This window comes from Brassica napus, chromosome A3 (genome assembly GCF_020379485.1).
Source record: "Brassica napus cultivar Da-Ae chromosome A3, Da-Ae, whole genome shotgun sequence".
NCBI lineage: Eukaryota > Viridiplantae > Streptophyta > Magnoliopsida > Brassicales > Brassicaceae > Brassica > Brassica napus.
In genome coordinates this window covers 1,212,991-1,237,864 of record NC_063436.1, presented here as the reverse complement: position 1 = coordinate 1,237,864, position 24,874 = coordinate 1,212,991, and the positions used below count along the sequence as shown (strand labels likewise).

Here is a 24,874-nt window from a genome sequence, read left to right as displayed (position 1 = left end):
TATTATATATATATTATATACATATATACATATGCATTTTTAGAATTCTAATGAATAGAACCTCCAATTGGAAATGTTCTAAGAATCTGCCGGATATCATAAGAGCTTTTAGTAACTAAGAAAAAAAATAAACTTATCTTTAAAATTACTTTTCTAATTCTCACCATTCAGCTAATATCATCTGGCATTGTTATTAACGTTGTGATGGGCCTCACAAATGATGAAACGGTCGGTTCTTTGATGAACGTTCTAACGGACGGCTCTTGTATTATTGTAGCCAGCAGGTTTGAGTCCCTCGACTCAATAATAAATCGTACTTTTACCGCCAACGTTTTAGAAGTTTGACTATTTTTCACAATGAGATACATTAATACTGTGTCCTACTGGTTACTGGTTCAACCCTAATTTTTAAAAAACTTCTTTACTGTACTATTATATGATCATTTAAGTAACTAAAGTTAGATGATTGAAAGATAAAGAGAAAGAGACAAGTTGTATGAAATAGAACGAAAATGTATATAATAAAAGGAATAAAAACAAAGGTTTTGATTAGACACACTAATAAAGACAAAGTATTTAAAAAAACGAAATAAATACACACAAACACTGATTAGTATTCCCTACGCCTAAGACCATCTCAAATTGGATGTTACTCCAATACTCTATTTTAGAGTAAAAAATAGAATGATAAATAAAAAATAAAACAATTACTATATATATAGAATAAAAAATAGATTTACACTATTATAGATTAAAAAATTGAGTGCTATTAGAATATTTTTACTATAAACTCTATTTTAGAAAAGAAAATAGATTAGAGTTGCAGATGTTCTAACCTTCTCTCACACACCTATAAATATCACTCTTTGCTTCTCCACTTAGACAACCACTAAAAAAATAAGCCTCTTAACGTTAGTAATTTATATATATCTTAAAAGAAACCTGTAAAGGATCTTTCATTTCCACTAGTATATCTATACATATACATAAATGGCAATGGAGTGCATCGCAACTCGCCCTCAGAGATTCAATGAAAACAAAACCGAAGAGGATCCTTCTAACTTCGATGCAAATCTCCTGAATCAGCAGTCAAACCACATACCTCAACAGTTCGTATGGCCTGACCACGAGAAACCTACCGATGATGTTCAACCTCTCCAAGTCCCTCTAATAGACCTCGCTGGTTTCCTCTCCGGCGACTCGGTCTTGGTCTCGGAGGCTACTAGACTCGTCTCTGAGGCATCAAAGAAACATGGCTTCTTCCTAGTCACTAACCATGGCATTGATGAGACTCTCTTGTCTCGTGCCTATCTGTTTATGGACTCTTTCTTTAAGGCTCCGGCTTGTGAGAAACAGAAGGCTCAGAGGACGTGGGGCGAGAGCTCTGGTTACGCTAGTAGCTTTGTCGGGAGATTCTCCTCCAAGCTCCCGTGGAAGGAAACGCTGTCGTTTAAGTTCTCTCCCGTGGAGAAGTGCCATTCCCAAACCGTTAAAGACTTTGTGTCTGAGAAAATGGGATATGGATACGAAGAGTTAGGGTAATTAAATTAGCAAATATTTTTGAAACGTTCTGTTGAATATCTAGTTACCATAAATAGACTGAAGTTTGGTTGATTTTATCCATGCAGGAAGGTATATCAAGAATACGCGGAGGCCATGAACATTCTGTCACTAAAGATCATGGAGCTTCTTGGAATGAGTCTTGGGATCGTGAGAAGACATTTTAGAGAGTTCTTCGAAGACAACGACTCGATATTAAGGTTGAATTACTACCCACAATGCAAGCAACCGGATCTTGCATTAGGGACAGGACCTCACTGCGATCCAACATCGCTAACCATACTTCATCAAGACCAAGTCGGTGGTCTTCAAGTTTTCGTGGACAACAGATGGCAATCCATTCCTCCAAACCCTAAAGCAGTCGTGGTGAACATAGGCGACACCTTCATGGTACTTAATTAGTATGATGATCAATGCATGCATTAGTAAATCATATAGAAAGAAAGATTAACTATTTTTGGATTTTTTTTCTTTTGTGTGTGTCATATTTAGGCTCTAACGAATGGGAGATACAAGAGTTGTTTGCATCGTGCGGTGGTGAATAGCGAGAGTGAAAGGAAGTCATTTGCATTTTTCCTATGTCCTAAAGGAGATAAAGTGCTAAAGCCACCAGAAGAACTAGCAGGAGTTATCTCTGAAAGAGAGTATCCAGATTTTACATGGTCTACGTTTCTTGAGTTCACACAAAAACATTATAGAGCAGACATGAACACTCTTGAAGAGTTTTCAAATTGGCTTAAGAACAGCAGAAGTTTCTAAAAATGAGGAGACAATGATGTGACCCAGAAGTTGACTTGTAGTTGGAGAACTTCCATATGGGTTTTTAAAGAAACAAGTGAGATGAGATGTTCAAAACTTTGTTTTATCAATTATTTTGTTTTTGTGAAAGATAAATTTAGCAAATAAATATATGTTCTCCATCGGACTCAATTATGATATTTGGTTCGTAAATAATATATTTTTTAATATTATCTAGTGATCATTTTTAATTCACTATGACTTTATTAAATGAAAACAGTACTTTATCACATATAACATTTGTTCCAGTACATACTTCAGTCCTCATTTAAAAAAGGGCTACATGAATGCCACACCGAAGCTAAGCAAGGGGACTCTTGGAGATCAAAGACAATTCCACCATTAGACTACAATTAAGATGTTGTCCAGTTCTATATTTTTAATAACTGTCAAAACGTAATAATAACTATGTCTATAGTGAGATAATAAAATGACTATATTAGTAGAAATATTAAATATGATTCTTTCATAACTCACAAGCAGGAAAAAAAGTGAATCCACTCTGTGGATCGCTAAATCTATCTGGAGATTTTTGGATGGTTGTACTTGTGCCATGTAAGAAGACAATGTACAAAAAAAAAAGACAATGTACTTGCTTTTGTCATCTTCTTTTATTTTATTCGAAATAGAATCTATTATGATAAGAAATATATATGTAAAGATAAGATAGATTGGCCGATGTTTTTATAGAAAGGGTCTACAATTGTCTTCTGATAATGTGTATATAGCGTAACTCCAGTGAAGTAATAATTGTATTTTTTGTGCAAACGAAAATTTATATATCCAACGAATGGATCAAAGTTGCAAACCTATTAGCTTATAGGCCTAAATTTTTGCTAGGTTGATAGCAATACTTGTAAATTTCGAATGTTTACGCAAATACCTTTTTCTATTATTTTTCTGATTTCTTATGTCGTCTATTTTATTAATTTGAAATAGAATTACGGAAATTCTCATGCAAAGCCTTACTTATATAGCAAAAGGAACATAATTATAGAAGTAACTATTTTATTATTCTGCTATTATATATCTTATTATATAAAACTTAGTTTTTCAAAGTTGCTAATTAACTGGATCGCGACACATAGCAATTATATATTTAAGATTATGACATGTGTTAAGCTATCTCATAATTAAAAATATATATACTAAGATATTAACAAAAACAAATTTTATTAAAAATCTTATTATATATATTATTTAATAGTAATTTTCCTTTTCAAAATACTAATCAAAAGATAATGGCAAAAGATTATTTGATAATAATTTTTCTTCTAATATTGTAACATGTCTTTAAATATATAATGATTAAAATTCTATATATATATATAATAAGATAATAATAAAAAGTTTTTGAATAACTACTTTTAAAAATTATTTAATAGTAAAAACGATTTTAAAAAATATTTAGTAGTAATTGTTTTTAAAAATTTTCCTTTTTCAAAATCCTAAAAAAATAAATTTGAAAACAATTTATTTAATATAAATTTTCTTTTCTAAACTTTTAATGAAAATATAAATATAAAAGATTATATTGAATTTAGTTCTTCAAAATTGCTAATTAACATGATTGGTAGTTATATATTTATAAATGTGATATTTGTTAAACTATATCATAATAAATATATATATACACTAAAATAATAAAAACATTTTTTTCTTAAGAATTACTTATAAATATTATTTAATAGTCTTTTTATTATTAATTTTACTATTATTATTATTATTAATATTGTTATTATTATATTTTATTATAATTGTTTGTTTTAAAAGATACTAAAGATAGAGAATTATAAAAGATAAACATTAACTTTTAAGAAAAAAATGTTAAACAAAAACTAATTGTAATATGATTGTGATATGTGCCAATTAAAAAATTAGATTTTGTATGTGTCAATAAAAACTTTCATTATGTGAAAATAACTTCTTCTTTTCTTAAAATATTAAATAAAAGAATTTTCTAAAAGAATTTTTTTTCTCATCTTAACCAATTAAGATTTGTTTTTTTTTTCTTTTAAATCGTTACTAGAGAGAATTGTAAATTTTATTTAACAGTAATTTTTAATTCAAAAATTTAATGATAAACATGATAGTAACAATTATTCAATTAACAAGAAAAATTGTAAAAACGAATTTTGAAAATTGCAACTTTTAAAAATAGTTAATATTAACTGGAAATAGTTATTTGATAGAATTTTGTTTTTTAAATCCTAGACAAAATATAATTGCAAAAACAGTATGTAATAGTAATTTCGTTTTCTAAAATCCTACAAACTGTAAAAAAATATTTGATTGTTGTTTTCCTTTTTTTTATAAAAAAAATACTAAACAAAAGAAATTTGTATAATATTTTTAAGTCCTAACCAAAAGAGAATTGTAAAAATGTATTTGATATAATTTTTAAGAGAGTGTTTGATGATGAACATGATACTAAAAATTATATAATTAACAAAGAAGTATAAAATTAGTATTCATACGATTTGTAAAAATAGCAATTTTGAAAATATTTATTTATAACTAAAAATAATTATTTGATAGCAATATTGTTTCTAAAATTCTAAAGAGAAGAAAATTTTAATAGGTTATATGACAATAATTTACCTTTTCTAAAATCTTAAACAAATTTGTAAAAGAGTATTTAATATTATTTTTTATTTTTTAATTGTGAATAAAATGAATATTTATAAAATAGAATGTTTTCCTTTTTTTATAAATCCTAGCAAAATAAAAATTTAAAGACTTATTTAATAAAATATTAAATTAGTACATAAGAACATGTATAATGTTGTCATTGATTCGATTGGTGTATTTAACTTTCATTTCTTTTTACTTTTTATTTCTTATTTCAGATTTTGTTCAATTTAAATGTTTATGTATAGTATTTTCTCTAATCTTAGTATAAATTTTATAACAACTCATCTATGCACCATAACTATAAAAAACAAATATTAACTTGAACTTATGTGTAAAAATGAGTTTTAGTTATAAAATAAATCTCAAAAAACATATGCAAAAAACAATCATAATACTATAATAAAATAATTTTTATTTTATAGTTTTTATTAAAATAAAACATCAAACAAAACCCGTTGCGTTGCAACGGGCTCATATCTTGTGAATAATAAAACTATGTAAAATTGTTATGATATTACCAAAAATACCAACCCAAGACTAAACCAAATTTTTTGAAGAAAAATGAAGACTAAGAACCAAATTCTAGAAAGAATCTTACCAAAAAAAATTCTAAAAAGAACTATCTTTTTTTTATCTGGTTAATTATGCTATTATAAATTACTAGAGATTTTTTCCGCGCTTCGCGCGGATTGTGTCTTATAAATTTATATTATTTGTCGGTTTTTTTCTTTTACATTAACTTCTTGTTTTTCCAATGTTAGTTTTTCTTAATTTAAATTTATATGTTTATAATTTTTCATTTTTTTTGTTGTAATTATATTTTTATTGATGGTTTTTTGTATGTGACATAAACTTTTTGAAATTTTAAAATAATGTTATATATAGTACAATTAACACATTAAAGAAGAGAAACACATTCAAGCACATTTTACACTGATTTTATATGCATAATTTTAAACATTATGTATATATTATAAGTTTGAAACATGTAAATGCTTTCTAAAGCTAAATACTTGTTCTGAGTTTACATAACTTATCGAAAGTTTTATCTATTTTTAAATTCAAATCACAGAAAAAAATATATCAAAAAGTCAGTATAGATGAGTCTTTTGGGCTTTTAAATCAACACTGAAAAATTACATGAATCAGATAACAACAGTTTTATAAACAACTGGATAAAATTTGACTGAGCCAAAGATTTTGACACAATATGTTCTTTCTTCTTCAAATTACGAAGAGCCTATAGGCACAAGAAAAAAAATCATAATTTTTGTTTTCACTTATATAACATTTTTTATCCTTTACACACGGAGTTTATTACACTGCTATAAGCAATGGAGAACTCTATTCATATAAGATTCACATCTATGCATTTTGACAAAGAAGAATTTTAGCCATCTTTAGTTTCGGAATGGACCAACTTCAGTCATATGCACTATATTTTCTCTATGATTCAAATCTTACAATTTTAATATATGTGCAGATTTCCATGTGAAAAAGCATGCACGCCATTTATCATTCAACCTATTACTTTTTCCAAAGTAAACACTATAATCCTCGTTTGGTTAGCTCCACAAACTAATCTCTTTGGATCAGTTTACTAAAAAATATGGATACTAATGTCAGAAAAGAATATAAACACTATCAACAACAAATATTGGCATAAAACTATTTGGTTCAAGGAACATATTCCACGTAATGTGTTTATATCATGGCTGGCTTTGCGGAGAAGACTGCCAACCAAGGATCGCTTGAGGCGTTGGGGGTTAAATGTCTCAGGAACGTGCGTCCTTTGTAATCTGGAAATAGAGACTCACCATCATCTCTTCTTTGAGTGCTCTTTATCTCGTTTGATATGGGAGCCTTTTGCTGCTGAAGTTTGGATTTCTCCTCCGGCTGATCTACAGTATGTTGCAGTCTGGATCAATCAACTTCGCGTCAACGCAGATGCGCATGCTACTTCAGTTATCAAGCTCTACTTTCAGTCATCTATCTACTTGCTGTGGAAAGAGCGTAATGCTCGTGTGTTCACAGCTGTCTCTTCACCTTCATCAGTCATCCTTGCCTCTCTCGACCGTATAATGCGTGACCGTCTCCTCTCTTACCCGGCAAGTTCTTCTTTCTCCTCTTCTCTACTTCTTTTTTATATTTCTTGTATAAAACCTCTTTAAGGCTTTTTTTACCTTGAGTTGTTGGTGGTTGTTTTTGTTTCCTTGTTATAATAGGTTGTTTAAAAACAACAGTGTAACCTTTCAGAAAATGATAATCTTAACCTCTTACCAAAAAAAAAAACAAATATTGACTTATTTATGTGAATATATATTTTATTTTAAATCATTTTAGTGGACGAAGAAAACATCATAATTTGTACAACAAATTTTCTTACCTCATCATACTCACCATTTTACCATTTTAATTATATAATTTTACATGAGATTTTTCATCCTCCCTGGTTATTTCTCTTTATTTATAACTACAATATAAAGTTATAAACTATATATATATTATAAATTAATATTTTATTTACCCTTGAAATCTAATGATTAAAAATAGAACATAATTCAATATAGATATATGATTCTATTAATAAATTAACAGTTACAAATATGAAATTTCTAGAAATATTACAAGTCATATGTTAGTTAATTATCTTCTAAATGACATCTATTTTTAATTCTTTATTGATGAGAATATTTTGGCTGAGGTGGATAGTCCCAAAAGCCTTGAATTTAGTCCCTTTTATATAGTAGGATGAGAAACATTATATAGACGATATTACAATCGATAATTTTATCTGTCTTATGAGAATTCACGCCTGAGTGCATCATCTTGAGTAGCAGAGAACTATCTTTTTAGAAATGAGAAAACCACATTAGCGTGAAAATTTGCTTTATAGTTTTATTACATGTATGAATAAGGTAAGTCAAAAATAACCATCATTAGGTGAATCAGGCTTATACGACACCGTATTAAGTCTTTCTTGTTTTTTCCACTTATCCTATTTATGAGACAATACAAAGATCTCCAATACAAACGCATTCGTAAGCTTGCAAAAAAAAATTATAAAAGTATGGTCCAGCAAGTGAAGTAACATGCTCCAGTAGATAACATGTTGCTCTTTCACTATCCAATGCATTTCTCTCTCAAAAGAATTGTCAATTTTTTTCTCTGAGAAAAAAAATATCTTTTTGTTAGATTACATTTTCATGATAAATGTCAGAATGTGTTAATATTATATCATTTGAGATTTCTTCCATAAAATGTTATTTGTATTTTTCCGAAGAAGATAGTACAAAAATCTGAAACTTAAAAGCTACGCTCCAAAACACATTTTCCCGTATATATTTATACACCAAGGATACATTATGCCACAGACAATTATATAATTTCTGGGGGCTAATTGTAGTAGTACAATAGCCAAAAAGAAAAGAAAAAGCTGATAATGAAGTATTATATGATAAACTCGATTTTTTAATTCTCTAGGAAAAGGCAGTTATGTCGAAATATTATGTGTTTTATTTTATAAAGATTTATATATCTTTCTTGCAAGTTGCAAGACCCAATCTTTGATATAAAAAATTTCGTGGAATGACATTGTTGATACTGTGTTTTTCCTTAGGTTAACTTTTTGCTTACGTAAGGGATGATTGTTTATACCATGGGTCGTTTTGTCTTTTGTATTGTCTTTGTCTTCAACGAAAAGCTAAACTAAACTGTAATGGCCAGAGATTACGTCGAGGAAGGGGTTCTTAAATATTTATTGAAAATGCTTTCTTGAATCTCGATCCATTGGATTCTATAGATAGATGCGATTAGATAGATGCGATTAAGATTGCTTGAATTTTTTTTCAAAAACTTATTCTAATTCGCGGGAGTAATTTCATTTGCTATATAGTCTGTATCGTTGTAGCAAACTACTCGCCTAGTTTCTATTCGTTTTTTTTTTCTTTCATGTTAATAATTTACACACCTACTTTGAGGTTGATTTTGACGCGAATTTACTTTGTGATTTTGTATAAGTGGATTGAATTTAGGCTCATCAGCCTTTTAAATTGGGCTAAAGAAGGGCTTCATAATGCTGTCTTGTTTGGAACTTAATCAGTGGCTCCCAAGACCTGGCTTGAGTGTTTTAAGTGTTTATAGCCCAACAAGACGGAGAGTAACAACTTATCATTATCGTCTCGAACCGAATCAAGTAAACCATGCATACGCATACCTAGGCCTGGGACGCATCCGGATATCCAAGAAATTCGGGGTATCCGGATCCGGATCAGTCGGATCCGTAAATATAATATCTGAATCCGGATTCGTAGTTTCCAGATATCCAGATTTCGAATATCCGTCTCGATAATCTATTATCCGCGGATATCTAGATCCGGATCTGTAAAAATAATAACTTTTTTTAAAAAAATACTAATTTTTTTAATATAATACATAAATCAAATATTTATAAATATATTTATATATGTCTATAATATCGTAAAAACTAAAGTATAATATTATAAGATTAATTCATGTATAAATATTAATATATCAGATATAAATATTAATGAAATTTAAAAATGTAATGTGTTTTAAAAATACGGATCCGGATCTAAAAATAAGATATCCTCGGATTCGATTTGGACGGATCCAAGATTTTACTATCTGGATTCGGATCCGGCACCCCAAATATTCTATTTTCGGAGCAGATCTGAATCTCAGATCGAATCTAAATCTCGGATAATAAGTTCTAGACATACGCATACCTAGACAATTAATATTTACACAAACCAAGAGTCCAATGTATAAAGAGCTATCCATATTTTAATATTAACATAGAAGTCTCACTCACCAGTAAAAACATACGAGAAGAAGAAGCAAAACAAACAAAAAATGGTTCGATACTAGACATTTAATTTACATAAGAGAGACATTTAAGCAACGTAGCAAGCCTTTCAAGTATTAGGAGTTTGATGAGACCGGAAGGTAGGGTTAGATGGTGTTGCAGTAATTATGACCAAACCATATGCTTTCAGGGACATGCGTGTTGAAAGTGAAAGTGACTGCTTTGGAGCTATGACTGAATATTTGAACACTCTCTGGAACCCAACCATCTGGACCAGACCTGTGAACATATACATAGCAGATCTGGCGCACACATGGTCCATTTATCTCATATGTATCTGATGAACATCGCTCAAATGCTCTCGACCCTGGGTCGTCAAGCCTAGGTGCGTATACCTGGTCAAGAAAACGAGAGAACATGCATACAAACTTTTATCTATTCTGAAACGTATATACTATGTTACAACAAGTTGTAAATGGGACTCTAAATCATGAAGTTCCTCAAAAATAAAAACATGGAAACTTTCCGGTTAATACACCAGAGTGGTCTAGTACTTCGGCTAGGATAATCTTAACCTGATTTCTGTAGCCATCCCCGAAAGAGAGGCTGATCTGGTCTCTCGTGTACCTAGGTGAGGAACAACTCGTCCTGATGATCACTGTGTACCTACAGCTTCCGAAATTCTGTATCCTCGGTGAAAAATACAAACAATATCAGACGGCTCAGAAAAAAGAAAAAAAAATCAGAAAGAATCAAATAAAAAACCTGAATGAGATTGATATCAAATGATTCTGCTGCATGAGGCTTCGAGACATCGATGGATTTTGAAACAGTGAAGAAGAAGAAAAAGAGGAGTGTGAGGAGTTGCAAAGAAGCCATTCTTGAACTTCTTGACATTACTGCCTGCGGGATACCAAGGGAAGATAAATAGCAAAGAACTCAACGTGTCAAACCTTGCATCAATGAAATAAGCCACATGTCACAAACACATTTATGTTTTACAAAAACAAATTAAATCACAAGTTTTTCTCTCTGGGGTTAACTGAGTTAGGTTAAATATAATGATGAAAAACTAATATGAATACAATTAATACCCTGTTCAAAACTTATAAATAATAAATATTTCAAAAAGAATATACAGTTCACAACGTATCCGTGAAGGTGTTTTAATATGTTTGGTGCTGATTCTAGTGTAAAGACACGTTCAAATAGAGCGTTCAAAAGAAAACAAATTTGTCTTAAGGGGATTAAGGGGGAGAGTAAACATGTGAAGCATAAAATAGCAACATGAGTCGGTTACGTGGTGCCAATTTTCCCATGAGCTCCACCTACTACTACCAGACAAACTCCATGCATGATTCATTATAATTCTCAACAACATTTCAATACCAATACTAAATAATATCATAAGTTAAGTCAATTTATGTTTTATGTGGAAAGAAACCATATATGCCTGGAGGTTTGTTGTCAAAATTGTGGAAAATGTCTTTCCAAAACACATTACACGAGTTAGATAAAAGTCTTTTTTTTTGTAACACTGATAAAAGTCTTTCAATCTCCTTTTTAAAGCACACACATCCATCCATTAAGGACTACTTCTATCACAATGTATAAATTTTGTACATTATTTCATTGATGATCGAACACAAACATTGCAAATTTATGAAACTTCTACCATCTAATAAGAGCACATATATATAATATGCTTTAATACAACTGTGAAACTCAAGGAACGATCGGGTACTTCCTAATGAATGTCCTGCAACAAAAATTCAAACTCGTTTTAGAAATGTGATTTGATGGAGATGTGTTGTTTGGTCCAAATATAACTAAATACATGTTGAGACAGAACAAGGCACTAGGTTTCAAATACCTGCTAAACATGCATGATTCCTCCCTCGCATTAAAACTCTCAAATCTCTTCATAGTCATGTCTAATTTGTACAAGCAAAATAATATCTTGAAAATTCTCTATGTAGATGAGATACAAGGAGCAACTAAATCAGTATCGGAAGTGAGACATAGCTGTAGCAAAAATGTGTTAATATTCATAAGAAAACACAAATTTAATAAAAGTTCAATATGATAAAATGCTCGCTTACATTTCTGAGAGATTCAATAAAATGTTCATCTTGAGAGTTTGTGACATTTGGAGCTTCAAATTCCTTCAATGAACTAAAACAACGGTGGTTCTCCATCTACAGATATTACATGGTCCATGAAGATGTTGTAATAGTTTCAGTTTCAAGAACCAACATACAATAACAGTGACTTACCCTCGGAAAATTGTTTTCATGTTTGATTTTCATTGCTTCACCAAATTTTCTTGGTACCTATCAAGAATAAAAGCTTCATGAGTGTATGTTATTCTATGTTAATCAAATACCTTTCATGGATTATAGTTCTTGTTGGGAGAGGAAACCACCTTTGATTCTAGATGGCTAATCTTAGATTCATAAACTTGACTATTTGTCTTTGAGCTGTGAGATTCCTTCACTCTCCTACTATTTCTAGACACAACGGACTTTGACCTGCACAAGATGTGAAAGAAACATTCTGAGAAATCTTGATTCCAGTTTGAGTAAATGCGAATAGAGAAAAAACCATGGACTAACATTAGGGAGTGAGTAGGATCATCCATGGGTGCATTTTTAGCCTGCAATGGAGAATTATCATTATATCCGGAGAGATATACAACGTAGAAGCTTTGTGTAGTGAGTTTTGAGACTTACACTAGAAGAACGTTCCTTGGCTCTAAGAGATGTCCTTAATTGAAACCTCTACAAAACATAAAGAAACAGAAAACTGGTGAGACTGTGGTATGAATATGAGTATCAAATTATCAATGTCCTTTGGAAGATTTAGACCTGAAAATCTTGAGAGCCAGGCGTACTCTTTTTATGAGAAGAACTTTCTTGAACCTACAAATGCGTTCAGACACAACAAAGATTTGTATATACTACTGCTAACAAGTTGCTTGCATTGAAAGAAACAAATAAAAGAAGTACACACGCACTGTTTTAGTCATTGTAGAGCTAAATCTCGCAACCTGTTCAGGTGCTGAATTAGCCTTAAACCTGAAAGAGATTCATTGCAGATAGGTAGTAAGCATGTCATTTGAGGAAACCAAGATTTTAAAGAAAGTCCTTACCGCTGTCTTGTAGCTCTTTGGGCAGTCTTAAGGTTAGGTTCCTTTGGAACAGTGACTTTTGATAACTGTATATACAAATATATTAAATAAAAGAAGATGATACTATAAATGTTTAGTTTATAACGTTAAGTGCATTACCTTCTTTGGAACCTTATGTACAAAGGGAGTTTGCTCCAACCGTGATATCTAATTACACAAAGGTGAACAAGATTAGTCCCGAAAACAAAAACGGGTTTAAGATGAGAGAGCAGTGAGTATAAAAAGACCTTGCGCAAGAAGCCAGACTCAAGTTTTTGCCTTTTGGTATCTTGTGTTTGAGGCACTGATAATAAGATAGAGGGGGAAATCTTGCTTTCGAGCCTCCCTAATGATCTCTGACATCTACAAAACATTTTAAATTAGATAGAAGCTAGGGGAAAAAAAAAAAAGACTCCTCAAGAGGAAACATGTTATAGTACCTTGTGAGAAGCTGAACAGAGTAAATGTCAAGAGGTTTGTTCTGTCTCGCCAATAAAGAAGCAGTGGGTCTCGTCAAAGTCGAGTTCTTTCGTAAGAAAGGTTTGTTTTTAGACTTTTGCGTCGACTTAGGAAGATTATTAGCAGTTTGGTTGTAATAAATGAACCCTAATTAACATAAACAAAACCTTGAGTCGCAAGCAAAACAGAGCAAAAAACAGAGGAATTGCGTATAATACCGTTGTATTTATCTGTGACAGGTTTAGGGATCTTTAGATGCTTATCGTCGAATATACAGCTCAGATTAAGGCTAAATGCTGAGATTAAAAAGCATAATCATTATCAAGAAAACAAAAATTTCCATCAAATTATCAAAAAAGATGCAGATCTTACGTGAAGGAGGATAGTTTCCAGCTGATTCAAACCAATGCTCTGTTTCCTCTGTTTCTAAATCGAGTTCCGGTTTGGAAAAATCATAGAATCTTGGAGCGTCGAATTCGAAATCAATGTCGAATTTCTCATTGAAGGAGGGATCTTCTGCAAACATATCCGGATCCATCATTGTACTGTATGAAGAAAAAAAATGTGGAGATTTAAATCAATCAGAACAGAGCCATGATTATGATCATTTTGTTCTGTCTCTGGAAAATTTGTAGGAACAAGAAAAAAAAGGCAACGGCGCATACCTGTGTGGCGTGGTTACAAAATAATGGTGTTTAAACAAAGGCCGTTGGCTAAATACAGAAGTTAAACTTATTACCGTTTGCATGAAATTATTAGGATTAAATTAAATAGAAATAAAGTATGTCACACTTTATTTAATCTTAGAAAAAAACTATGGTACAAAGTTACACAAAGGTGAAAAAAAAGTATGTCTAACGGTTTAAATTTTTTATCAAAATCAATAAACTAAATTCAAAGCTCTAAGCTTCTCATGCTTCCATTCATTGTTGACTTTTGCTATAAACTCTTCTGCTCTCTTTCTTAACTCATCGTCTTCTTCCTCTTCTTCAACATCAGCCTCACTGCTCTCGTCATCATCATCATCATCCTCGTCCTCCTCATCATCATCATGACAACAATGGCAGCTTTCTTTGTCCTCGTATTCGTCTGGAATGCTGGAGGGATCGGTCAGAGACTCATCTTGAACATCAATGACAATCATCTCTTCATGATCATGATCATCACCACAACGATCATGATCTTCAGAAGCAAGGCTGTTGAAGCTCGCAGAGGAAGTAAAAGTGTTGTAATCTTGAGAATCCATCGAACCGGGTTTTGAGGATCCAGTGAGGATTATGACTATGATGAGGTTGCAGAAACAGAACATAAGAAGCGAGTTCGACGTGGCTTGTCCCACCAATTCATACGCTATGTCCAACATCTTTGCAGCCAAAGTAGACAAAAATAAAATATTACGAGAAGCGAGGGGGAGAAGAAGAGTCTTTGGTAGTTAATTCAGCTTTGGTGTGATAGAATAGAACAGAGGTTTTGGCGCGCTTTATACAAAGGGGCAAAAGTGTGTGAGAGAAGCTCCTTGTCATGAGTTGAGAAGTTTTGTGGCAATGAGGTGTGGATAGAAAGCTTTGTAGATATCATAAAAGATTGTTTGAGATTTGGGCTTTTTAAATATATTATTTAAAGACCCAAAGTACACATGAGCCTTGGGTGAATGTGAAACTTCGATGCAATGGGTCCAAAACTTGTTAAATAATGTTTGTGGTGAACTTGATTGGCAACTGTTCATTTACACAAATAAAGTAAACGGAGAGGCTTTCTTGCACATTGCACCACTCACATGGCTGGTGGAGCTCATGATAATCCCAATGATAGACTTTTTTGAAATTTGGATAATTTATCCATCAAAGAAACAGCGTCGTAATTTCAGTGAATCGATAATGGAGCTCATCATAAGGTCAATGATAATAGACTTTGAAATTTGGATAATTTATCCGTCAAAGAAACATCGTAGTAATTTCAGTGAAATGTCGATAAACTACTTAAATAATTTTATATAGACGTAACTATATATTTCTTACACTTCACAACATTTCATAAAATATAATCCAGGCAACTCGTTTGGATGCGGAGATATGCCGATCACGTTTGAGAATAAGTTATATATTGGGCCGTACATATTGAGCCGAGTCGGGTCAAAGCCCATCTAAAGTATTCAACATGACCCGAATCTCATCTCATCTTCCCCAATTTGATTCATTGACGGGACTCGTCACGACACTCATCGATCCAGTCTCCTCCGTGACCACCACCGCCGCGACTCAGCCTCTCCGGCTTCTAATCGCGGTTCACGACCACCGTATCAGCTTCACATCATCGGAAATCTCAATTTCTCTCTCCAATTCTTACTAAAATTAGATTCATCACTCACACCAAAAATGATGGGCTCAGAGAACGACGAAGACTCCCATCTCCACGCCTCCAAGGAGGAGATGGAGAGTCTCTTCCTCCGCGACGGCAACGGCAGCCACAACCTTTCTCCGCCGCCGATCATCGTCACTCCGGCAGATTCCGATCCACTCTCTTTACCTCCAAACGGCGGCACCTCTTACATCGAGCCTCCGTCTTACGCGGACGTTGTCTTCAGCCCTTTCGATGACTCAGATGATTCCTCAGACACACTCTCTAGATCTCCGTCTTCCTCCAGCTCCTCGGACTACATCAAGATCACTGTTTCCAGCCCCCAGAAGGAGCAGGAAGCTGCAAGCTCCATGCTTTCCGGAGGAAGCACTTACGTCACGTACCTGATTACAACGAGAACGAATCTCCCTGAGTATAAAGGTTCCGACTTTACCGTGAGGAGGAGGTTTAGAGACGTTGTTGCATTGGGGGATAGGTTAGCTGAGTCTTATAAGGGATTTTGTATTCCGCCGAGGCCGGATAAGAGCGTGGTGGAGAGCCAAGTGATGCAGAGGCAAGAGTTTGTTGAGCAGAGGAGAGTTGCGTTGGAGAAGTACTTGCGCAGGCTCGCTGCGCATCCTGTGATTAGGTGTAGCGATGAGTTGAAGGTGTTTCTTCAGGTGGAAGGGAAGTTGCCGTTAACGCTGCAGATGGGAACAGGTGTGGCGTCTAGGGTGTTGGATGGTGGTGTCTCTGTGGTTGAGGTGGCTCAGCCGGCTAGAAGCGGTAGAGATTTGTTTAGGTTGTTTAAAGAGCTTAGACAGTCGGTTTCTAATGACTGGGGTGGAGCTAAACCAGCTGTTGTGGAGGAAGATAAAGAGTTTTTGGTGAGGAAGGAGAAGATGCATGATCTTGAGAAAGAGATCATTAATGCCTCTCAGCAGGTAGAGGGTTCGTACTTGCTTAACTTCGTTTTATTGCATCGGTTAAGCTTTAGTATGTTCTTTTGTAGGCTGAGACACTTGTCAAGGCACAGCAAGACATGGGGGAGACGATGGGGGAGTTGGGATTAGCGTTCATTAAGCTGACGAAGTTCGAGAACGAAGAAGCTGTCTTCAATTCTCAACGAGCTCGTGCCAATGATATGAAGAATTTAGCCACTGCAGCTGTGAAAGCTAGCAGGTTTTATAGAGAGCTGAACTCCCAGACCGTCAAGCATTTGGTATTGTTGTAGATATGTAGAGATTTTTCAGCTCTCGTTTGGGAAAGGCTTTGGTTTTCATTAAGGAAGTGTTGTTTGATGTCAGGACACACTTCACGATTACCTTGGCGTAATGATGGCAGTCCAGGGCGCGTTTGCAGACAGAGCTAGTGCTTTACTGACAGTTCAGACGCTTCTATCCGAGGTTTCTTCACTTGAAGGAAGAGCGGAGAAGCTAGAAGCTGCATCGTCAAAGGTATTTGGCGGGGACAAGTCAAGGATTAAGAAGATAGAAGAGTTAAAAGAAATCATCAAAGCCACTGAAGACGCCAAAAATGTAGCCATCAGGGACTATGAGCGGATCAAGGTGGTGGTTTGAGTCAGTGCCCCTATACATAACAAATGTTATAGGCCGATTTGAAGTGTTATATGAATATGTATTTATCATGTCAGGAAAATAACCGGAGCGAGGTTGAAAGGCTGGACAGAGAAAGACGTGCAGACTTCTTGAATATGATGAAGGGCTTTGTTGTTAATCAGGTACATTGTTATTAGATGAGTGAGGTCTTAATTAGAGAGAGTGATACATTGATATGTTTAAGGAAGTTCTTACATAAAATGGATGCTATCTTAACGTTATATGATCTCTTGCAGGTTGGATATGCAGAGAAGATGGCCAATGTGTGGGCAAAGGTTGCAGAGGAGACTAGTCAATACAATAGAGAGAGCTCTTAACAAGAGAGCAGCCTGTAATTTTCTTCTTCTTATTCTTTACTCATGGTTTTGTGCTTTACTCAGTTTCACTTTGTGTAAAAGAAACAACAAAAACAAAAATAGTTAAATACTCCATAAACAAGTTTAGAAGATTTTATTACATCCAAGTCCACATATTGTCGAGGAATAAATTAACAAAAACTGAAGTATTACTAGTAACAAAAACGAAAGGAGTGAATAAATTCAATAGTATACAAATATATGAATAATATTTTATCAATTTTTTCGCAAATGTTGTTGGAAAATGGCAATGTTTAATGAGCTTAGGCTCGAACTCTTGACATGGCGGATGTGGCAATAGCAGCAGCTGCAGCATTTGTAGCATTCTGGTTAAAGAAGTTAAAAAGACCAGACCCAATGGCTTCTTGCTCCTCAAGAAACAAATCTTCAGGCGCGCGAAACGCGCCATGTACAGCCACAGCCATCATCCCAAGAGCCAGAGTAGACATCAAGAGCGAACCGACGCTCGTCATGAACATCACCACCACAGTGCAAAGACAGAGCATCCCCAGCGTCTCCAGGTCGGAGAACGTGCGTCCTCCGATGACCAGCGGCTGATCCGAGGGGCGGAACACGTAGAGGAAAAGCCAAGAAGCGGCGAGGGACGCGAGGAGGAAGAGCGCGAAAGGGTGAGAGAGGAGAGAGGCCGCGAGCAAGATTGCTACTAAGGTTATGTAGTTTGATTTGAAGTAGGAGAAGTTCTTTCTTACTCGCGACGCTGCTTCTGAGAGAGATGGTGGCCGTGAGAACGCTGACCGGTCGATGAGTTCAGCCCAGGGACGAGCGTCTGATGTAGCGTGACGGACGGAGGATACAACGCGGGAAAAGAGGACGCGTAGAGAGCTCAGCAACTGTGGATCACCACCACCTGTTGGGAGGTGATCAGGAGGAGTTGAAGTTGGGAGAAGGGGAGAAGCCATTGAGAGACAGATCTAGTTTTCAGACAAAGTCAGAGTGAAGAATATACATAAAAGAGAGAGAGAGATCTCAAAAAAAGTGATAGGCTTTCACGTTCGCTGGACTTTACTTCATAGTGTCGGCTACTAGCATGTGCTTTTAACTTCTTTTCTTTAAAAACAAAAAAAAAAACTACGATTGCCTTTGTGTGTGTATTACATCATGAGCCATAAAACATCATTACACCATCTTTCACTTTCTACGTCTTTGTTCTTACTTTTTACTAGTAACCTTGAAACTTGACACTTAAGAATTGGCAATTTGGTTGCGTGCATCTGAAGTTACTCATAGGGTTTTCGCTTCCTTTGACTGTGGACTCAGATTTTGTATGCATCAAGTTGGGGTAAAGGCTGGAGCAAATGTCTGAAAATGAGATCATTGGAACCAGAAGCTAATAATAATGCATGATGGGTCTTAGAGATTCGTTTGCAATCTCGTTATGGTTTTAATATTAAGTCAACAGATTTAAAGAGTAAAATTACTAAAATTTCAATACAAAACACTCTACTGGAAACTTAAACTGTCTTGTAATAGAGTTTTGCAAGCAACATGAAAGAGGAAAAAAATCTCAAAACACAGACAAGTAGCGAGTCTAAGACACAAGAGTAAAAAACCAAACAGCCTTTGGTAATAAATTTTTTTAAGCAGCTTGTTGAGCAGAGAGCCTCTTCCTAGCTTCCTCAATGATGGTAAGCTTAATACCTTTCCCCTTGGGTAGAGACACCCACGGCTTAGTTCCTTTCCCCAAGGTAAACACATTACCCAACCTCGTTGCAAACTCATGCCCCGTCGAGTCTTGGATATGAATCGTCTCAAAGCTTCCCTTATGCTTCTCACGGTTCTTGATCACACCCACACGCCCTCTGTTTCTCCCTCCAGTCACCATCACAACGTTGCCGACGTCGAACTTGATGAAATCCACAACCTTGTTCTCCTCGAGGTCGAGCTTGATGGTGTCGTTTGGTTTGATGAGTGGGTCGGGGTAACGGATGGTGCGGCCGTCGTATGTGTTGAGGTAAGGGATTCCCTTTTGCCCTAACTGAATCGTCCTAACCTTGCATAGCTTGAACTGCAAGGTACAATTAAGTCACATTATTCTTCTAATTCCTATTGTTTTTTTCTTAAATGTAGCACTAAAAATATAAACTGAATTTGATTCAACCAATCATCAAAAAAAATTATAAAAGATCATTAGTCATTTAACTCAATAAAACTAAAATTGATATAAAATTATCAAAACATAATGTATTTTAAAACATAAAATCTAATTACAACATCTATTTATTTTGAAACATATTCTTCTAGGGGCTTTAAAAAAATTGTAATTTTTGAAATACTAGTGATTTAAATTATAAGAATTTGGTAAGTTCAAAAACTATATATTTATTACCAACATTTTTTAAGGTTTTTAATATGTGTATAAATAAATAAATTTACATTATTTAAAAACAAACCAATGCACACATTATTCTTTAGATCTCAATCAAAACTCATATAGTCAATGTTGCATACCTTAGCTTCCTCATCCCTGACGGAGTGGAGACGGAAACGTCCCTTGGTGTCGTAGAGAAGACGGAAGTTCTCATTCGTCTTGGGGATGGAGACAACATCTATTAACATAAAATATGAAACTTAATCTAATGATCATTTTATATACATGAAGTGACGAGAGAGTGTTAAGAGACAGTACCCATGAAGCCAGCAGGGTAAGTCTTGTCAGTCCTGACTTTACCATCGACTTGGATATGCCTTTGCATGAGGATGGAGATGACTTCACGGTATGTCAAAGCGTACTTCAACTTGTTCCTGATGATCAGGACGAGAGGAAGGCATTCTCTAGACTTGTGAGGTCCGGAAGAGGGCTTGGGAGCCTGCAAGAAACAGTTTAAGAGACACATGTTACAATGAGTATGTAATGAATGGTATTGAAACAAAAGTTTTGAGATTAAGGAAAAACGTACGAAGGCACCACCAAGTTTGTCAAGATCCCAATGCTTGGGGGCATTGAGCCTCTTCAGATGCTTCTTCAATCCTCTTGCCTACATTGAAAACATAAAAGGTCAAAACAAACACAAGCCAAAGAGAGGGAACTATCACATTGGAAACAGTCTTGTCGGAATGACATTCATCATAAGCCTCAACTTGTCAAACGTTACAGAACATGTGTTATAAGGCATGAAGCGACCGAACTAGAGAAGCCACTAAGACACAACCTAAACTACCATAGTAAAATATCCATTTCTACCTAGAAATGAGCAACCATTGAACGCACAAGAGATAGAGAAAACGTTGGGACAGCATTAACACAAACTGTAAGTAAAGGAAGAAGATCGGACGAACCATTTTTGTTGCGAGCAGGACGACTTGTGATTATTTTTGCGGCGGCACTTACTCTACGTTTATATATGAAAAGGAAATAAACTAAAACCCTAGAGCTGTTCACGTTATATAAATATTGGGCTTTTTACTTAGTACAGGCCCAATAAAGGAGCAAACACACTTGTGGGCTCAGTTGGGATCAGCATGAGTTGTTGCTGAGCTGGCGTTCAATCATTGGTCACGCATGTGACAAGCAGCATTTCACCAATACTGGGACCACACATGTGACTAGTCCAATCTTTGTATAAACCCATTTGTTGTATAACAGAAAATTTATTTAACATTTTCTATGTATTTGTAATATCAATTGCATGAGAGGAATGTATTCATTATTTTACTACTCAGCCCATCAGTTACAAAAGTAGTGGAAATCTCAACTCAAGTAACTTTTGCACTACTGGAGGATATTGGAGCTTATACTACTATATATACCCTCTCAATGCCAAAGCAATTAATATCACACCCAAAACATATAACGCAATGACCACTCTAGCTATATTCATTCAGCTTCTTCTTTTCATCATTCCATTAGCACTTGGGTTAAACCATCCAACATGTGACCTAACCAACACTCAAGACCAAGGCTCTACTCTAAAAATCTTCCACATAGACAGCCCGTGCTCACCCTTCAAATCCTCCTCCCCACTTTCATGGGAAGCGCGTGTACTAAAGACTCTGGCTCAAGACCAGGCCCGTCTACAGTACTTGACCAGCCTCGTCGCCGGGAGATCTGTGGTTCCCGTCGCCTCAGGGCGTCAAATGCTGCAGAGCGCAACGTACATTGTCAAGGCTAAGATCGGTACTCCGGCTCAGACTCTACTTTTAGCCATGGACACGAGTAGTGACGTGGCTTGGTTACCTTGCTCTGGCTGCGTTGGCTGTCCTTCAACCACCGCCTTTTCTCCAGCCAAATCCACCACTTATAAGAACGTCAGTTGTAACGCTCCTCAGTGCAAGCAGGTATAATAAGTTCGTAATTACACACCTGACACACCAACATTTGTAATAAATACGTTTCATGGAATGTTTTTGATTATATATAACTTTATACTTCACACTTTTTATCACACTTGCGTAGCTTCATTAATAATCATCATCGACTTTTAACATTTTTGGCTCATGTATGCATATACTATAATGTAGTCGCATTTTAATATTAGCAACCTGAATTTGTTTTCGTTTTTAAGATCTTATTATGAGAATATTCCCCAATTAAAAAATTGTATTCATACTAATGTTTTCAAGGGAGTATATCACTTTATCAGATCTAGATTGTATTTGATGAATTATACGTATATATAATATAATTTTTGTCAAAAAGGTTTTCACAGAGTGGGGTCCCATGTGGTTAATAATTGATTATTCCACCCGCACTTCCAAATAATCATTCACGGGACTACAGAACACACTGCACAACTCAGTCCGACACACTTCACTAACTCACGTGAACATTTGTCTTGCAGGTACCCAACCCCACGTGCGGATCAAGCGCGTGCTCTTTCAACCTCACCTATGGAAGCTCTTCCATCGCTGCTAACCTCTCTCAGGACACGATCCGCCTCGCCGCTGATCCAATCGAAGCCTTCACCTTTGGATGCGTCAACAAGGTCGCCGGTGGAGGAACAATCCCTCCGCCACAAGGATTGTTGGGCCTAGGACGAGGCCCATTATCACTCATGACGCAAGCTCAGTCACTTTACCAATCCACCTTCTCATACTGTTTACCGAGTTTCAGGTCCCTCGCCTTCTCTGGTTCGCTGAGACTCGGTCCCACTTCTCAGCCCCTGCGCTTGAAGTACACGCCCCTCCTGAGAAACCCGAGAAGGTCCTCTTTGTATTACGTCAACCTCCTTGCGATACGTGTTGGTAATAAAGTCGTCGATTTACCTCAGGAAGCTATAGCTTTTAATCCCACCACCGGCGCTGGAACAATCTTTGACTCCGGTACGAATTTCTTTTTTTTACAAACCGGTTTAATCTCGGTTAGATTTTAATTTTCTACTTTCTGTTTGATTTAATCACAATTTCGGTTTAGTTTTTGTACCGGTTTATCGACTCTATGTAGTTCACCTAAAATCAATGTTATTAACCGACTATATGATATTATGATGTGCAGGGACCGTGTACACGCGGTTGGCTAAGACGGTTTACGAGGCGGTGAGGGACGAGTTCAGGAGGCGCGTGAAGCCACGTAACGCTGTGGTGACGTCACTCGGAGGTTTTGACACGTGCTACTCGGGGCAAGTCACGGTACCGGCGATAACATTTATGTTCAAGGGAGTGAACATGACTATGCCCGCTGATAACCTGATGTTACACAGCACCGCCGGAAGCACGTCGTGCCTAGCCATTGCCGTGGCGCCGGAAAACGTAAACTCTGTGGTGAACGTGATCGCAAGCATGCAGCAGCAGAACCACCGTGTCTTGATCGATGTTCCCAATGGACGGATCGGGTTGGCACGTGAATTATGCTCTTAAAAAGTTGAATGAGACAGTATAATTATTTAAGAGCAGAGACTTGTTTGTTTGTTTTTGTGTTTTTCAGTTTTGTCCTTCACGTTCTGTTTGTTTGCACTACTATTCATTTCTGTTATTAGAGGGCGGTGGCGTATAGCATTTGTCCTATCAAGTCGTTTCTTATGTGGTTTTAACTCTGGAGATTCGGGTCAAAACTAATAGAATAAAATATTATACCTAAGGACTATATGTTTTGGTGGTGGTCATTACTAATGCGACTATAATAATTTTAAAATCATAACATTAGACCATTCAAACTATAGTACATGCAATTAAGCTTAACATTATGTAACATACAACACATAAACTTGGTTAGAAATTGCTAGCTGCATTTTTTTCAAAACGCTCTTTTAGCACTTGGTTAGAAACAAGCATGCATGCATGTCAGTTACGTTCATCACAACGGCGTCTTTTAGCATATGTGGCTGTAAACTTACACGCGTAGCCTGATTGAAAAGCCCACCACACAAGACAACACATCATCGTCTCTTCGGTCTTTTCCTCCTCACATATTATCTTTACCATTTCTCAACGTTTATATTACCATAGGATCAGGTTCAAATATAAATTAAGTAAAGATGAGTTGCAGCCTATACCAATATTGTTAATATATGACTATACCAATTTTGTTAATTAATATTTTTTTTAAAAATATTGTTAATATATTATGATATAACTATATATATTAGAACATGTTTATTGCAGTTTCTTAGATTGAAATTCTTAGCGTAATATAAGATATAGTCTCTTAGATTTTAACTAAAACACTAAGAGACGTCTCTTAAATAATATAAGAGATATAAAAAACATCGCTTAGTTTTTTTAATTAAAAACTAAGAGACTATATCTTATATTACGATAAGAATCTCAATTTAAGAGACATGCAATAAACTCTTATATATATGTAAAAGTTTTGCATCTTCTTCATTTTACCACCAAACACTACACAACTTTCAATTTAAGAAGACCCACATCTTTGTAAATACAAGAAGTCTCAACAAAAATAAAAAGAGTGCAACTGAATGTTTCTGGATACATATCTCTTTGATTATACTTGATAAACACGAAGGAGAAAAATCAGGTTGTGCATAAAGACAAAACGTAGAAGGATATGGTTTAGAGTAATAATCAAAGAGATATCAGATATGTATCATTCCCCATTAAAGTAGGTCTAAAGTCACTCACTTGTCTATAGCTGTCGACTTAAACAATAGATAAAGCATAAGATATAAAGAAAGCAACGTAGTTACGTAGGCTCCAC

The 24,874-nt window shown here is 35.0% G+C and overlaps 8 protein-coding genes across 9 annotated transcripts; 3 read left to right on the top strand and 5 right to left on the bottom strand.

Annotated features, from left to right (window-relative positions):
• The first annotated feature begins 868 nt into the window (after window positions 1–868).
• LOC106429363 (gibberellin 20 oxidase 3) lies at window positions 869–2,531 on the top strand. The gene is made up of 3 exons (XM_013870119.3): window positions 869–1,538; window positions 1,629–1,950; window positions 2,053–2,531. Exons 1-3 carry the CDS (start codon window positions 991–993, stop codon window positions 2,317–2,319), a joined length of 1,137 nt encoding a protein of 378 aa, XP_013725573.2. The 5' UTR covers window positions 869–990; the 3' UTR covers window positions 2,320–2,531.
• Window positions 2,532–9,776: 7,245 nt separating this feature from the next.
• On the bottom strand, window positions 9,777–10,813 carry BNAA03G55510D (embryo-specific protein ATS3B). The gene is made up of 3 exons (XM_013870126.3): window positions 10,586–10,813; window positions 10,396–10,503; window positions 9,777–10,215 (listed from the first exon to the last, which is right to left on the bottom strand). Exons 1-3 carry the CDS (start codon window positions 10,715–10,717, stop codon window positions 9,967–9,969), a joined length of 489 nt encoding a protein of 162 aa, XP_013725580.1. The 5' UTR covers window positions 10,718–10,813; the 3' UTR covers window positions 9,777–9,966.
• A 208-nt stretch (window positions 10,814–11,021) lies between these two features.
• LOC106441371 lies at window positions 11,022–14,057 on the bottom strand. Of its 2 annotated transcripts, XR_007328867.1 has the most exons (15): window positions 13,821–14,057; window positions 13,667–13,744; window positions 13,430–13,595; window positions 13,238–13,352; window positions 13,110–13,157; window positions 12,972–13,036; window positions 12,837–12,897; window positions 12,688–12,741; window positions 12,553–12,600; window positions 12,436–12,476; window positions 12,246–12,351; window positions 12,097–12,153; window positions 11,923–12,018; window positions 11,694–11,845; window positions 11,022–11,579 (listed from the first exon to the last, which is right to left on the bottom strand). XR_007328867.1 is itself a non-coding variant. In XM_048768809.1 (14 exons), the coding sequence occupies exons 1-14, from the start codon at window positions 13,987–13,989 to the stop codon at window positions 11,792–11,794; spliced, it is 1,158 nt and encodes a 385-aa protein (XP_048624766.1). In that variant the 5' UTR covers window positions 13,990–14,057; the 3' UTR covers window positions 11,586–11,791. The 2 variants fall into 2 exon arrangements, 1 of the variants encoding a protein (XP_048624766.1); XM_048768809.1 differs by lacking the exon at window positions 11,022–11,579 and having other exon boundaries at window positions 11,586–11,845.
• A 233-nt stretch (window positions 14,058–14,290) lies between these two features.
• Window positions 14,291–15,593, bottom strand: LOC106441372 (transcription factor SPT8-like). The gene has a single exon (XM_013883196.3). The coding sequence runs from the start codon at window positions 14,809–14,811 to the stop codon at window positions 14,329–14,331; it is 483 nt and encodes a 160-aa protein (XP_013738650.2). The 5' UTR covers window positions 14,812–15,593; the 3' UTR covers window positions 14,291–14,328.
• Window positions 15,594–15,598: 5 nt separating this feature from the next.
• On the top strand, window positions 15,599–17,860 carry LOC106429380 (sorting nexin 2B). Its single transcript, XM_013870133.3, has 5 exons — window positions 15,599–16,729; window positions 16,798–17,007; window positions 17,093–17,353; window positions 17,440–17,526; window positions 17,641–17,860. The coding sequence occupies exons 1-5, from the start codon at window positions 15,824–15,826 to the stop codon at window positions 17,719–17,721; spliced, it is 1,545 nt and encodes a 514-aa protein (XP_013725587.2). The 5' UTR covers window positions 15,599–15,823; the 3' UTR covers window positions 17,722–17,860.
• Window positions 17,819–18,900, bottom strand: LOC106429390 (PRA1 family protein B6). The gene has a single exon (XM_013870143.3). The coding sequence runs from the start codon at window positions 18,678–18,680 to the stop codon at window positions 18,024–18,026; it is 657 nt and encodes a 218-aa protein (XP_013725597.1). The 5' UTR covers window positions 18,681–18,900; the 3' UTR covers window positions 17,819–18,023.
• A 281-nt stretch (window positions 18,901–19,181) lies between these two features.
• Window positions 19,182–21,173, bottom strand: LOC106429399 (40S ribosomal protein S4-1). Its single transcript, XM_013870153.3, has 5 exons — window positions 21,058–21,173; window positions 20,679–20,756; window positions 20,408–20,588; window positions 20,230–20,327; window positions 19,182–19,786 (listed from the first exon to the last, which is right to left on the bottom strand). The coding sequence occupies exons 1-5, from the start codon at window positions 21,058–21,060 to the stop codon at window positions 19,358–19,360; spliced, it is 789 nt and encodes a 262-aa protein (XP_013725607.1). The 5' UTR covers window positions 21,061–21,173; the 3' UTR covers window positions 19,182–19,357.
• Window positions 21,174–21,487: 314 nt separating this feature from the next.
• On the top strand, window positions 21,488–23,794 carry LOC106429410 (aspartyl protease AED3-like). Its single transcript, XM_013870160.2, has 3 exons — window positions 21,488–22,056; window positions 22,560–23,040; window positions 23,213–23,794. Exons 1-3 carry the CDS (start codon window positions 21,577–21,579, stop codon window positions 23,572–23,574), a joined length of 1,323 nt encoding a protein of 440 aa, XP_013725614.2. The 5' UTR covers window positions 21,488–21,576; the 3' UTR covers window positions 23,575–23,794.
• The last annotated feature ends 1,080 nt before the right edge of the window (window positions 23,795–24,874 follow it).